The sequence below is a fragment of the Anguilla rostrata genome, chromosome 5 (assembly GCF_018555375.3).
Source record: "Anguilla rostrata isolate EN2019 chromosome 5, ASM1855537v3, whole genome shotgun sequence".
NCBI lineage: Eukaryota > Metazoa > Chordata > Actinopteri > Anguilliformes > Anguillidae > Anguilla > Anguilla rostrata.
The window spans coordinates 12,413,511-12,428,311 of NC_057937.1; the positions used below are offsets into that span (position 1 = coordinate 12,413,511).

A 14,801-nucleotide genomic window follows, 5' to 3' on the forward strand; every position below is an offset into this window, starting at 1 on the left:
TCTTACAGGCCTTCTTATAAGTTTGAATTCAAAGGCTCCCCTTCATGGTTCCAAGATGGTGTCGATAAGACTGCCGGCCAGGTCTGTTGTGAAGGACAAGATGGCGGCTGAACGCTCGGAGAGTGCTGGAGCAGGGTGTGTGCCTGCTTCTCATCCTGTTGAGTCGGTGCCTTTTTTCAACTTTTAATTTGAAAGGCTTTGTTGTGAGGCACACACGCACGGGATGTTTCTGTTTAGTCTGATGCCCCTCGGCCTGTGGAACGACCCTGCTTATCGCCAGGGGGCTTCCCCTCCTCTGCGCTAGCTTTGCGGCACAGGGGCGTGTCCGTGTGCGCGGTGAAGGGCCCGGTGCAGCGCTGGCGCCGCCAAACCTCCTGTTGCCGTGTGGCTCCGCACCTGCCAACAGAAGTCGCGCCAGAGCACCTGGGCCCGGCATGGCAGGCTTGCGCGCCCGTTGCCAGGGTTGCGGCTGAGCCACGGCGCTCTTCGGCGGGTGAGGCACTTTCTGCACATGCTCACTGCTGTGCTGGAGGTGACGGTTGAACGCCTTGAGATTAAAATAAATTAATTGACCTTTTCTTTTTGGTTTGTCTTTGTATTTACTGTGATGTAAATACGGATTTGAGCATATAGGAGGTATATTTGCTGAGAAGTATCAGTTGTCTTCAAAACGAGTCCTTAAAATGGGTAAAACTGCCACATTACCCATTTCCTGTTGCTCTTTGATGAAGCATGTTGCTGTGGAGCAGTAGTGTTGTGGCATACAGGGCAGGGGCGGCTGTGTCTTTTGTGTCTGCCATCTCCACGCCCTTCAAGCGACGCCATTGGTCAGCCCACGTCCCCGGGGGACCCGTGGGAAAGGGCCGGCGAGTCACAGGCCCGGGCCACGCCTCCTCTGCCCGAGGGCCGCGTCGAATCGCGAAATGCGCCCGGGAAGGGGGGGGCGGCCGCCGTGGTCCCGCGCGGCGGTTTCAGGCGGAGCCTCGGCCCGCCGCAGTCCCGTCAGCTTGATTTAGAGGCAGCGCACATCGGGGTCATCTCGCGTTACGCCCTCTCAGAAAAACACATGGTTCGCATTTCCCCCTCGCGACGGCCCTGACAGCGACCGCGCGGCCGTCCCGGCGGCCCCCACCGAAAGCGGCGGGGGAGGGGCTGGCATAGTAACGTCGGGGTTACCGGGGTTACCGTGCCACGTTTAAGTCTGTCCCCCGTGCAGAGGTGGAGGGGTGCGGCAGGAAAGACGAGATGGAAGAGTACAACCTGTTTGTGCAAGAGTGTGACCAGGGGGGGTCATGAACCGCACAAATCATAGCTAACCAGAACACTGAATCGCACAAAAATTACCACTCAATGGAGTTAGTCACAAATGGCAAGAAACATTATGAATAGTCCAAAAGTGTACTGATAAAATGCCATTGATATTTGACATGTCCTCTGCTTTTTCCCCCCATGTGCTTCCTTTGTTGAATTACTGTACCCTTGCAAACAATGCGTTTATTATGCGATTGCTGTTGCCAGGGGTTTGTTCACTCTTGGCTGGTCATTAATGGTGGAGCTGCACTTCGAAGGCCGCTCTCTGTCTCCCATTGTATTGTTCTGTGTGGTTGATGAGCCTCTTCATTTGGCCGCTGGAGCAGAGCGCTGAATATCAAGCTTGTTAGGCCCTGCAATTTTTCTGCGGGCTGACGTCGAGCTCGTCCGCTGAGGGGCGTCCATTTTGCCAGGCTTCTCCTTCCTGCATTATCATGAGGGTTGCCCTCTTTGACTATTACATAATATGCCACAAAGCGCACTGTAGCTCTCTAATTGCCGTGCCTTCTTACGCAACCCACGCGTCTGTCTGTACGGGTCATTAAACCTGAATCCGTGTGTGTGACCGGTGCCTGACACGTGGATTAACCACAAACTGTGTGTGTGTGTGTGTGTGTGTGTGTGCTCATGTTCATTTCTGTGTGGGTGTGTGTTTGTGTGTGTGTGTGAGAGAGAGCAAATGTGTATGTATGCCTGTGTGTGTGTCTGGTTTGTTCAATATTGTATGTGTGTGAGCACATGTATGCATACCTGTGTGTGTGTGTGTGTGTGTGTCTGAGCAAACGTGTATGCATAACTCTGTGTGTGTGAGTGTGAGCAAATGTGTGTGCATAACTGTGTGTGCATGTGTAAAAGGATATCAGGACTCTAAAGGATTCAGTGTAAACAGAAGGATAGCCAACAGTGTGTTTGTTGTGTCCTGCACGTTTCTCCACCTTTAATCCTGTGCATAAAGGTTTTACCTTTCTGATGGCGGAGCCTGATTTCCTCCCTGTAATCTGAGTCCAGTTTGGAGTCCACAGTGTTCCCAGCATGCCTTGCAGCTGGCCACAGTAGCAGTAGCATAGCGGCTGGGTACACAGGGCCCCAGGCAGAGCAGCACACACATTGCTGAGTTCTCCACACACACCCTGTTCTCCCTGTCCATCGCCCTTATTTTTCAGAGTTTTTTAAGGGATGCCACTAGCCATAATAACACAAAACTTGACAAATTGATGTAATGGTATAAGGGTTAGTTCACTTTCTGGAGTTTCTGGATTTATTACAGTTTTTAAGTGTATGTTTTTGATTGGCTCAGACCGTTTTTGTCTGAAGGACATTTTAGATATTCAGAGAATTTTATGACGGCCTGCTTTACAGTGGTAGGTTGAGGGCAATATTATAAATGTAAAAGTTATTTTTATATTGCAGCAGTCTCAGGTTGCATGCAATACAGGAAATAGATCCAATTTAAAACAGTATTAGGAGGAATAGCCGAAAAGATATAAAGAATCCAACTTAGTAGAAAAACAGTGTTAAACTGTATTTTTTGAAGAGTAATTTATTAATGTACTTACATACAACCCCTGAAGGATGTACAACATGCCCTGGAGATATAATATATCCTTCATTTCACACAAAAACTTTCTGAGCCAACCAAAAACATGCACTAAAATTTGAACAATTCCAAAAACCCCAGAAAGTGATGATGTGATTTTATGTGTGCATTCACTGGCACCAACAGTTTTGGTCACTGGGTGTGGTACCAGAACCAGACCTAGACATGACCCTCTTTGGACTTTAGTGATGATGTTTGGTATTGCCTTCAGTTTTTGATGTAGTCAGACATGTTCTAGGACAGAAGTCTGACATCATGTTTCTAGGACTGAGGTGCACCTTTGGATATTACCAACCTGTCAAAAAGAGTCCTAGAACGAATCGCAGCTGTTGGGGTTAAGTAGTACATGCAGAGTGGAGCTAAATGAAATAGCGTGTTCTCTTAATTAAATACTGCAATTACGAACATCTGTCAGGAATCTGAAATGAGATTACTGACATTAGGCTGCACGAAGAGATCTGAGAAGATCTTATCTCTAATTTATCAGCTTGTTTTGCTCGCAGTTATGTGGTGGACACCATTCAGAAATTCACATGAATCATATCTGACATAACCTTAAGGCCTCTGCTTTCCTGCTGAGAGCTACAGTTAATTAAATGCACCTCTATGCCTGCAAATTGAAGTGCATAACAGAATCCTTAAATATTATGAATTAAATTTTTCTATCCTTTTTTTTTGGGGGGGGGGGGGGGGTTGTCTTTAACTGACAACATTTAAAGGAGAACGGTCTTACCTGAAGAGGGCCTTGTCAATAAGGAATGGCACGGTGTCTTGGAACACTTTGCATTGTTTATGGGTGATGTAGTTGATGATGTATTAGCTGACATTCTAATGAGATGTTGTGCTATGCCAGTCCATATGCCATAAGTGGTCATGTGTGAGGATGCGGGCGTGTGCGTGCGTGCGAAGAGTCGGGGCGTTCCCCTTTTTGGGTTCTCCCTGCCTCATGGGCTCCTCTGTCCCTCTGTCTCCGTCCCAGACGTGCCAAACTACGGCTGTACCTGGAGCAGCTGAAACAGCTGGTGCCGTTGGGTCCGGACAGCACCAGACACACCACACTGAGCCTGCTCAAGAGGGCCAGGATGCACATCAAGGTACCGCCAATCATTCTTCACCTATCTGACTGTACGCCTATTAGGGAAGACACCGCCATTTCCCCTCAAAGTAGGCTTTGTGGACCCAAAAATGGGAGGGGCTACAATTATGCTGTCTGCAGCTCACTGACTGGAACCAATCAATAGTTTTTCGCCAAAGAGAGCCAAAGTTCAAAGCCAGTAATTGACAGCTTCTAGAAGCTCTGTCCATTATCGGGTTCATAACGCCTTATCTGTCATTACCAACCACTCAGTTTATCTGCCTTGACTCTATTATTACTCGGGATAAGTTTTCAAGACGTTTTCCAAGTTTGTGGAGTCGGCTGAGATGTGGAATTGCAATAAGCTGTTTGCTTGCTAATGACTCTCCCACCCGGGCTCAGGTGTGTGTGTGTGTGTGGTATGTGTGTGTGTGTGTGTGTGTGGTTAATGTACAGCTGTCATGGGAATTCTCTTAAACTCTGTAACTGTGCCTAATGCAGCCACAGCAGTGCAGGAAAATGGATTTAAATGCTTAGTGTGCATGTGCTCTCTCTCTCCGCGTCGGGGCTCAGCATTGCAGGGGGATTACGGTCCGAACGCAATCTCTGTGGAAACGAGCCGCTGTTTTCACTTTCGTTACATCCACACGGGCTTTATGCTTCCCCAAACATCATCTTGGGTTTGCCGCTTTCGCTGAAAGGCGATCCCCGCTAAAGCCCGTGTGCAGATTCTAACGGGCGAGGCCGCGCTGCCGCCTTTGATGATCGGAGCGGTGCCGTGGGAACACGCAGGCTATCGGCGTAACCGCTCGGTGACACATTCGAGGTTTGAGCGCCGTTCGGCTTGTTCCAGTGGCTTCGGCGGGGCGAGCGAGTCCCACTTCAGTTCCGCTGCCCTGACCGCACGGTCCCCCGCGTATGAGTCAGCCGGCGATGGGGGAAGCGCTCCTCTGCTCCCTCAGCCGAACCGGTCACGGGCTCTGCGCCAGCTTTCCAGAGAGGGCCGAGTGGGTGGAAGAGAGGGGTCAAAGGGTGAGCCGGAGGAGGGGTAGCCGTAGCCTCGGGGAGAAGGAGGCGGGGTCTCTGAGTGCCCCGGTCTCGCGGATGCGGAGGAGGAGGAGGAGGAAGGCAGGCCGTGCCGAAAAACACTGGCTCCTGTGATCTGGTGAAGGCACCTCCTTCAACGCCAAGGCTTCTGGGACACCCGAAATCACGCAGGCCTTGTTGGCCTGGCGCTCGGACGGTTGTTCCTGCTACAGCACCGTCTCGCCGTCCTGCCGCTCGGGAGGGAGAGCAGGAGCGCCGCTGCCTGTATCTGAGGTTGTCTGAAGAGCAGAAGCAGACGGCTCGGGCCGGGGGAATGAGATGCACGTTTCTCCCGACACCGGGGCAGGGAGCCGCAGCTGTGCGCTTGAACAAGTACAAATGCAACTGCAAATACGCATTCAAATGCAAACACAAGTGCAAAAGTAAATACAGTGGAGAGAGATGACATGTCAGATGTCATACGCGTGTGAGTCACTAGATCAGGGTTTCTGCCAGGTTGCTAAAAAAGCTGTTCAGAGATACGAAGAAATGTATGGGTATAGATTCCTCCCTGGTCCTGCATGCCCATGTTGTGGGGCGGTGTCTGTCCTTTGATGCTGCTGATGTTGGGGCTCCAGGGAATGGCGGGGAAGCGCGTTGTTTGCGTGTAGCACACGTGCCAGTGCGTCCCCGCTGTAGCCACGTCCCGCGTTCCGTACCGCGGCCCAGATCTCCCGGTGGAGCCGCCAGCGAGCGGGACAGGCCTCTCCTAAGGGGACAGCCGTCTCGTGGTCCGTGACGAAGCTCCGCCCCCTTCGTTTCCTCAACAGAAACGGCGATTAGATCACTGCACTCTGGGGAGGGCGGATTGGAGACCCACTCTAATGCGAGCCCCATTGTCTCTAACACAACAAGATCTGCTTCAGGAGTCAAATAAAGTGGAAAATAACTAGATCCCTCCCGCTATTTCAGTACCATCTGGCGCATCTGGTGGAACTTGCTTTTTTTAAACTGACATCGAGGTGCAATACATTTAGATTTTTTCCGATTTCACGGCCAAAACAAAAAGCCCACAGTCCAAAAAAAGTACTGGTCCCTCGCGAGTTTCTTTACGGTGGAGAAATGGCTGAAGGAAGTGAATCTCAAACGTAGCCGCTTTCAGATGGATAACCTGGTGAAGAGATTTGCGTTCCTGTTGCATCGCGCCCAGGCCTCTCTCCCCCATGGCCCAGCCATTAACCCGGTTATTAGCGCACAAAACCGCGCCGGAACGAACACAAAAGACGCTCGCTCGCCGCTCACTGTGCTCCGAAAGAAAGGCGATGCTTTCGAATCGCGCGTCCTCGGGCGTGCGTCTGGAGCCCGCCGGGGCCGCCTGACCTCAGCGAACACGGCGTGCAGATAAGTCCGCTTTCTCTTAAAGTTCCACGGGGAATCCAGTTTCATTTCTTCGCGATAAACTAGTACGCCGTCTCTGGCCTCGGCAGCCGGCGCTGGGATGTTTGAGGAGGACGTGCGGTATGTATTTTGCCGCGAGCGCGCACCAGCGCCGCGTGACAGAAACCACAGACACCGTCATGGCAAGAGCTACGGCTCTTTTTCTAAAAAACTACCAGCTAAACAAACAAAATGAACTGCTCCTAGATCCTTGTCGTGCGAGCGGACGTGTTTTGCTTCCATCGGAGATAAGACGGAGGGCCGGCGCACAGTACTGCTGTGGCATGCTGGGTAGAGAGATTGTCAGGCTCCTGAGAACCCAGTGCTTAATTCTGTTTCCTGACTACGCTGCATTTCCTGCTGTCTTGGTTCCTGGTGCAGGCTAAATGCATTGATATGGACATTTTACTTGGATTATCACTACCTCTGCAATGCGTGTAAATTATCTTGCTAATGCCTTTCTTGTCATAGTAGGATTTTTGTCCATTTCAGTGGCCCTTCAGTGTGTGTGGCTGCTCTTTTGGAGTAGGCTGTTTTCCTGTATTTGAGCTGTTTATTTGTGGATATATAGTCAAAGTGAGAGTATGTGTGTTGGTGCTACAAGTCACTGGAATACAGTTTTGAATGAACTTAATGAGCATTTGGCAAAAATTTTAATATTGAGCTTTTACATTGGATAGTCAGATTGTATCTCCTGATCAGTCCTTTGTGTTTGTGCGTGCGTGTGTGTTTGTGTGTGTGTGTGTGTGTGTGTGCGCGTGCGTGTGTGTGTGTGCGTGTGTGTGTGTGTGTGTGCGTGCGTGCGCGTTTGGCCTCTGCAGAAGCTGGAGGAGCAGGACAGGAAGGCTCTGAACGTGAAGGAGCAGTTGCAGCGCGAGCATCGCTACCTCAAACGGCGCCTGGAGCAGCTGGGCCTGGAGCGCATCCGCACCGACAGCATGGGCTCCACCATTTCCACTGACTCTGAGCAAGGTAGCGCCCCGCGCTGATCTGAGTACAGCCTGAGTCACACTGATCTGAGTACAGACTCAGTCACACTGATCTCAGTACAGCCAGTGCAACACTGATCTCAGCACAGCTTAAGTCACACTGATCTGAGTACAGCCAGTGTAACACTGATCTGAGTACAGCCTGAGTCACACTGATCTGAGTGCAGCCTGAGTCACACTGATCTGAGTACAGACTCAGTCACACTGATCTCAGTACAGCCAGTGCAACACTGATCTGAGTACAGCCAGAGTCACTCTGATCTCAGCACAGCCTGAGTCACACTGACCTCAGCACAACCAGCCTCAGCACAGCTCAGCATCGTACTGACCTCAGCACAGCCTGAGTCACATTGACCTCAGTACAGCATCTCACTGATCTCAGTAGAGCCACAGATCATAAAGGCCCACCAGATACTCTACTCAGCTTAGTATTGGTAATGTCGAATCTTCTGCCTATCTGCTTCTGAAACTGAAACAGTCCAGCTTTGTGCATCTTCTGATAATTCATTAAGGTGTGAGGCCAAGAACAATATTGTGACAGCGTACATGCAGTACTGTTATAATACACCGGAAACTCCACTCCCTAGTCACCACAGTGCACAGCGAAGGGCCCCCCAGTGCTGGACACTGCCCCCTGCAGGGCAGGCAGGGTAACTGTCGGGAGAGCGGATTCCCACCCCTCGGGCCTCCGGCACGTAATCCCACGGGGGGGCCGGCGCTCTTGAAGTGAAGCACTGGCGCTCGCGAGGGGGGGGGGGTGAAAGTGGCGGCGAAGGGGCTCGGCGCTAATCCCCCAGGTTAAAAACACGGAGGGCTGTTTACCGCTTGAGGGATTAGCGGCAGTACAAAGAGGGCCTGTGTCGCTGCGATCGGACAACGGCCCTGACAGATCCCGAAATAACGGCCCGTCCGGGGCCGCCCTCTCTGAGAAGGTCACGTGACGGGGCCCGAGAAAGCATCCGCGCGCGAGCACCCGGACGCCAAAAAAAACAAGGCCCGCTCGTCAGCGCTGATCCGGGATCAGCTGGGAGCGTCGCCCGGCACATTAGCGTGCAGAGAGCGCCGCGAGCTAGACGTCCTCTCGGTGGCGTTGGGTTCGTATCGTTTACACTCCCCGTGGATGAAAGCGAGGTCTGATTTTTGGCGTGCGCTTTCCCCCATTGTTTGTTTTTCGAGACTACAAACATTGGCCAGAAAAATGCGCAGCCTCCAGAATGTTTCAAATTTCAAAGCTTCGAATTTCAAAGCTTATAGCGGAAATAGAAAGAACAAAACAGACACACTTTCCATTTGGTCCAACAGAAGTCCAATTTAACCATTTCTGGTGTGTGTCTGTCTGCTGAGTTGCTATTAACAACTGCTACAATATCACTTACTCACCTGCCCTTTGCTTGGTTATGGTGCACTAGGTTACTGTGAATAGTAATCGTTAGTAGATGGTCATTCTAGTCCATGTTTGATACAGTGCTGGATTGATACTCTAGTTTGTAGGTTAATGTTGAGTCAAACGGCCTGTTCCTGGTGTTATGAAATGTTATGTTCTTATCGTGTTGGTTTGTGTGATAATCGCTCTCATTTGCAGCTTTTTGCACTTGTCATTTTTTATTACTTTATTTAGCAGCTAGAGCAGCCCAGCCCTTCGCCCCGAGCATACATTATATAACAGGCATACAGACGCTCTTATCTAAAGCAGTGTTCACAGTTTTACATTTCTTTACATTATATCTGCATTTATGCTGCTGGATATATACTGAGGCAATTCAGGTTATGTATGTTGCTCAAGGCACAACAGCCCGGTTCTCTAACCAGTATACTACACCAGGGCTGCCCAGCCCTGTACCTGGAGATCTACCGTCCTGTAGGTTCTCACTGTAATCCTAACAAAGCGCACCTCATTCAACAGCTAGAGATCTCATTGAGTTGCTAATTAGTAGGATCAGGTGAGCCAAATTACGGTTGAAATGAAAACCTACAGAGTGGTAGGACAGGAACAGGGTCTGGCAGCCCTGTACTACACTGCTGCTCACATATAGCTGTTATCCTTCTAATGCCTGTGACAGTGTGAATGCAATGGAGGGAGCAGCTCAGGGGACGGTAGTCTGTGACCGTATCACCGGAGGGAGACACTGACGTCTGTCTTTCCATTCGTCTGTCTGTCTGTCTGCGCAGATGTGGACATAGAGGGGATGGAGTTCACCCCGGGCGAGGCGGACAGCGTGAGCAGCGTGAGCGACGGCGAGGACCACTACAGCCTGCAGAGCAGCTCCAGCGACGGCAGCTACGTGCACTCCCACAGACTGCAGCCCCTCCTGTGCTAGGCCCCGCCCCCGTCCGCCGAGGCCGCGCCCCCTCCCGCCCACCCACCCACCCGAGGGGCCACGACCGCCTATCCTCCGAGAAGCAGGCCGCAGACGTGCGACTCACCACTTCCTCTCTCAGAGACACGCCCCCCCCAACCCCCCACCCCTCTACCTCCCCCTCCCCAATCCAAACCCTCCCTCCATTCACACCGCAGAAATGGATAGCTGAGCAATTCATGGTTTCTGTGGAGGAACTCTGTGGTGCACAGCTTTGACTTGCCACTGAGAACCGTGTGCTGCACAGGCCTGTTGGGTTACGTGTGTGTGTGCGTGTGTGTGCGTGTGTGTGCGCGCGTGTAAAGTGGGGTAAAACACTTCCTATTTAATATGAAACGTATGCGTAGAAAACAAAACTGTTGCCATGACTGTCAGCAGCGGAGTACACTATGCATCACGTAGTCGGTTTCTGAAAGAGGGAAATGACCAAGCATTTTTCCTTGACGGAAGAAAAATATATTTATTCACGTCTGCTGTACTCCACATTTTGACCAGCACTTCTGAGAAGTGTAGCCTGCGATTTTTACGCCTCGCATTTTACACAGTGTCTATGTGTGCGGCCGAGCGTGTTCTGAAGCAGTCCAGGCTAATACCTTAGTGGAGTGCACAGCAGGGTGGCCTAGAGGCCTCAAACCTGCAACCCTCCTTTAACCACTACTTCACTGCTGACCGCTACCCTGCCCGCTGTGCTACTGGGGATGTGCCGCTACAGGGTTTTACACCAAAGGCAACATCTGATTTCCAACTGGCAGGACTGGCGTGTGACATCACTGCTAATTTAACCCTTTGAAGAGTAGTAGTATTTTTTTAAATGCTTTTTATTTTTCTTCAAAACTCAAGTCAGTGTTCTAGAACTCAGTTGCATTCACCAGCAGCATTGTTACATCAGCATTAGAATGTTCAGTTGAGAACATTCTAATCACATATTTGTGATCTCACGCCTTAAATGGTTAAAAGGACAAAGCTGCACTGAAGCAATGCCAGCTCAGGCCTGGTGTGATACACATTCTCAGCAGCAGAGCGATTTAGCCAGGAAGCAGGGAAGCTCCAGCTCCGGGGAGCGCTGATCGACCTGGAGAGCAGCTAACGGGAGCAGTCCTGGACGTTCTCCGAGCGGGGCCGTCCAGTTCGGGTGGGGAGGACGCGGGGTCTAGGGCAGGACGGGGCGGGGCGGGGCGGGTGGGGACGACAGACGGGGGGAGACAGGGGCTCTTTGTTCCAGCTCCAAAGATCAAAGTGTGGCTGGAAGATGGTGCCGCTTGTTCTCTGGTCCTGACCTCGAGATGGATGCCCCGGTGCGTGTATGCGGGTGTGTGTTTGCGTGTTTGCGTGCGTGCGTGCGTGCGTGCGCACTTCGGTTCCATTTGGCATGCCAACGCTGCACGAACTGCCAACGTGAAAGAGGAAAGAGTCGGCGGCTCTTCAGGATCAGCTTCCTCAGGAGGAGCAATCGTTTTTTCTGACGAGTGAGATTACACTGATTTTAGCATGGATGCCTTTCCCCCGCTTTTACTCTCCTCCATTTGAGTCCAGTAGTAAGCAGTGACACCCTCTCAGCTCAACCCAAGAGATTTCGCATCCGCATTAACAGAACTTCAGGAGCCTCTGGGCATGGCAAGATCAGACCAGTGTAATGCGTTTATGTTGGTTATCCCTACGCAGGACCTCTCATTACTGCCAGTAGGTAGACAGCAGAGTCGTCCCTTCCTTTATCTCTGACTCACACTGGGTGTCCTGTGGGCCGTCCCTGAGAGCTCCGCCTCTTAACGTGTTAAACAGGACCAGCCAATCAAGGAACGTCCTGCAAAAAAAATTTAAAAAACAAAACAAAACAAAAAAAAAAAAAACAAATGTACAAAAAATCCTGCATACAAGACACTTATAAAGTGATTTTTAGCAAGTGTAGTCTATATTTCCTGTATTAAATTTTATATTATATTTTCCTAAATGTTCTCTTAAAAGAAGAAAATATGAAAAAAAGAGTATATGTGTATATGAAATGTAAGGAGACAGACAAGAGGCCAGGCTAGTGGAGAGGAGAGGGAGCAGCAGGGTTTCCGGTCTCGTCCTGTGCCTTGGTGAGCCTCGGTGACTGTTGTTGTGAACACACCCCCTCTACCCCCCTCCCCCTCTCGAACCCACTGACCCCAAACCCCGTCTCCCCCCTCTTCAGGTCTCGTCCCCGCTAGACATTCCCCCCTCCCCTGGCACACCCCCCCCCTTCCTTCCCGTCCCGAGCAGGGGGCTACATCATTCCCCATTTCACGCTTCGCCCCCCAGCCCCCCACGCTCAGGGCCGAAGAAGAGCTCGCACTGAGAAACCCACCCAAATCAGACCCCCGTCCCCCCAGTCCCGTCGATCTTCATCACACTGACCACGTCGGTGACTCCATGGCAGCTTTATAACATCCCTGGTTACCATTCGGGTTGGCCGTCAGCATTTCCTTCCCGACAAACCAGCAAACCCATGGTGTTTTTATTTTTTTATTTTGTTAATTTTCGTTTGAACTTCTCGTGTTTATCATTAACTGAACAGCAGGTGACTGGGAGTAGAGTGAAAACCTAATCCAAAATGGCAGCTGAACATTTTCAGTCTGCTCCCAGTGTGTCAGCTCCATGACTGCGCTAGAAGGTCATGGAATCCCTCTGTTATTATGAGGAAAAAACAGCAATATAAGATTTGCGGGATTTTTTTTTGGGGGGGGGGGGGAGGGGGAGGGATTTGGATTGGGTGGGAAGGTTGTGTGAATGAGAAACGGGACTATTTCAGCTTTTTTTTTTTTTTTTTGGTGAATTTTGTGACCAACTCTCCATTTCTTTCAAGTTGATTTTACTGGTCCAGTTTCTCTGGAAGCGATGGAGAGAGAAATGTAAGGATTTCTTTGTGTGAAGTTTACATTCTTGTTGAGTAAACACATGACTGTTAATAGCTAAAATTTTACTATTTCAGTTTGTTGGTCAAATGAACAACCGGTGACTAAATGTTGAGAATAATAATAATAAACTCATGCACAGAACCTTCCAGTAGCAACTTGTGGTAACCATGACGCATTGGGAGAGATTGTTTCTGGAACATTCCGTAGTTGATGGTGTAATTTTAGGCACGTACTTCTATTTATAATCTCTGAGGTACAGGAGCACAGAAATGATCTGGAAAGGGTGGGCCCTTGCGGTGAAAGAACTCGGGGAGGTTGCCACACTGTCACCTTTAGGCGTTTCTTGTTCTGGTGGAACACTTTTTTTTTTTTTGGCGGAGTGGAGAGGCGCTCCAGTTATGCCCCTGAAAAACAGCATATATATATATATTTTTATTTCATGGAAGAAACTAAAATGCTAAAGAATTATTTGAACACAAAATCGGTGTTCATGGAAATATCCCCCCCCCCCTCCAAAAGAGTACTTCTGTTCAGACTTTGAGTGAAATACTAAAGACCAGTCAAAATGCTAAACTATTGTTTCTATGAGAACACAGAGAGGGGCTGATTCTTTTAAGGATGTTTTTTCTTACACATACACCGAAAGTGCGACCCCGGAAGCAGTGAACTAGTGACTAAAGGAAAGAACACACTGCTGAGCAGTCTGTAGGAGGGACTGGGCCGGGGGAGGGAGGGGAGACATTTCGGGCTAGAAGTGCACTGGGGACAGGGGGAGAGCGGAGTCGAAAGAGGACACAGAGTCACTTGGGGCAACAAAAGAGTCTGTTCTTCAAGTTCCCCTGCAGTATTGGCACCAGTACAGCATCCCCCATGGAACTGAATTCCTGCTTTTTAAACAGTTGTTTTTGTTCCTGCGCTCTCTCCAGCTTGAAAGAAAGGGGGGATTTTTTTAATGTCATTTCAAATTCAAGTTTCGCACGCTTTCGGGCACTGTTTGTTTTTTTTTTGTAGGATATAGGATGTCTTGTGTGGCTCCCCACTAGATCTTTAACGTTTGCAGCGGGGGAAATACGAGGAGTATAATCCCCAAATTTGGAGCGTTTGTCCTGTCGACGTTGTCCTGTATCAGTGAGAATGGATCCCTGACTGGGTGCTGTGCATTTTATTGAAGAGCCCTGATTGGCTGGCTTGACATTCAGGCTGGTGTGGGGGTGGGGGGATTGGAGCAGAGGAGAGTTCTCTTTGAGCATGCTTGTGGAGAGGGGGAAGGGGTTGGGGGGTTCTGTGCCGGAGTCCTGTGAATAAGTACCTGTTAGCAGAGGAGTGTTTTGTGCATTCTCAAGGTGTGAAATACTCATTCAAGTTCATCTTGTGTACACATACTTACCTGGTGCTGGCTGCATTTTCTAGCACACACTTGAAGGTATTGTGCTGTATCATTCTTTCATTGTAATATAAATAAATAAAAAGTTTTATACAAAAGGTTGTCAGTGTCAGTGCCTTATTCACACTTTGCTAAAACATTATTTGTACAATGTGCAACCAGACAGAACAGCCACGCGCACTACAAACCAAATAATTTACGCTTGTATCGTGCCGCCCCGCCCATATAATGATATGTACATTCTAGGGAAAAAAGAGTTGGTCAAATGTTTGCTTACCAGGGTTAAAATTTGGTTTCAAAGGCCAGGTTAAGAGTACGGCTGAGCGCTGGCCTTTCGCAGCGCCATCTGTTGGCCGAGAGCAGAACTTGCACGCTCTCCAAGCCCAGCCCCACGAAATGGTTCTCACATAATCCAGCAAAAGCCATGCAGTGAGGCACAAACCTAGACGGGCACACGGAAAAGGCGAACCAGCACCGCCAGTCTCTCCGGTTTACGTACGTCCAGAACCGCGGGTTCGAGGGAGACCCCGGTGGGCCGGCCAGCCCTGCGAAACCGTAGCGGCGTTGAACAGAAGTGGCGCGGCGAGCTTCCTGCCTGCTAGCCCGTAAAACCACAGCTGTTCCAATATCAGCGGCGTCCTGGGAGCGGTGCGGAGAGAGCAGACGAGGACATCCTCCCTCACGTGGCTAACGTAGCTATTGTTGTGCATTTCGTGAGGGGGGGGGGGAGCGTTTTCATCGCTCTCTAT

At 50.3% G+C, this 14,801-nt stretch overlaps 1 protein-coding gene across 2 annotated transcripts in view; it reads left to right on the top strand.

The window, feature by feature from the left end:
• Positions 1 to 14,150, top strand: part of mxd4 (MAX dimerization protein 4) — a 29,999-nt gene extending 15,849 nt beyond the window's left edge. For both annotated transcript variants that reach the window (XM_064335153.1, XM_064335152.1), the window contains 3 exons: positions 3,888 to 4,002; positions 7,268 to 7,418; positions 9,605 to 14,150. In XM_064335153.1, coding sequence (XP_064191223.1) covers positions 3,888 to 4,002; positions 7,268 to 7,418; positions 9,605 to 9,753 — 415 coding nt within the window. In that variant the 3' untranslated portion in view covers positions 9,754 to 14,150. The remainder of the gene's footprint in view (positions 1 to 3,887; positions 4,003 to 7,267; positions 7,419 to 9,604) is intronic.
• Positions 14,151 to 14,801: the final 651 nt, after the last annotated feature.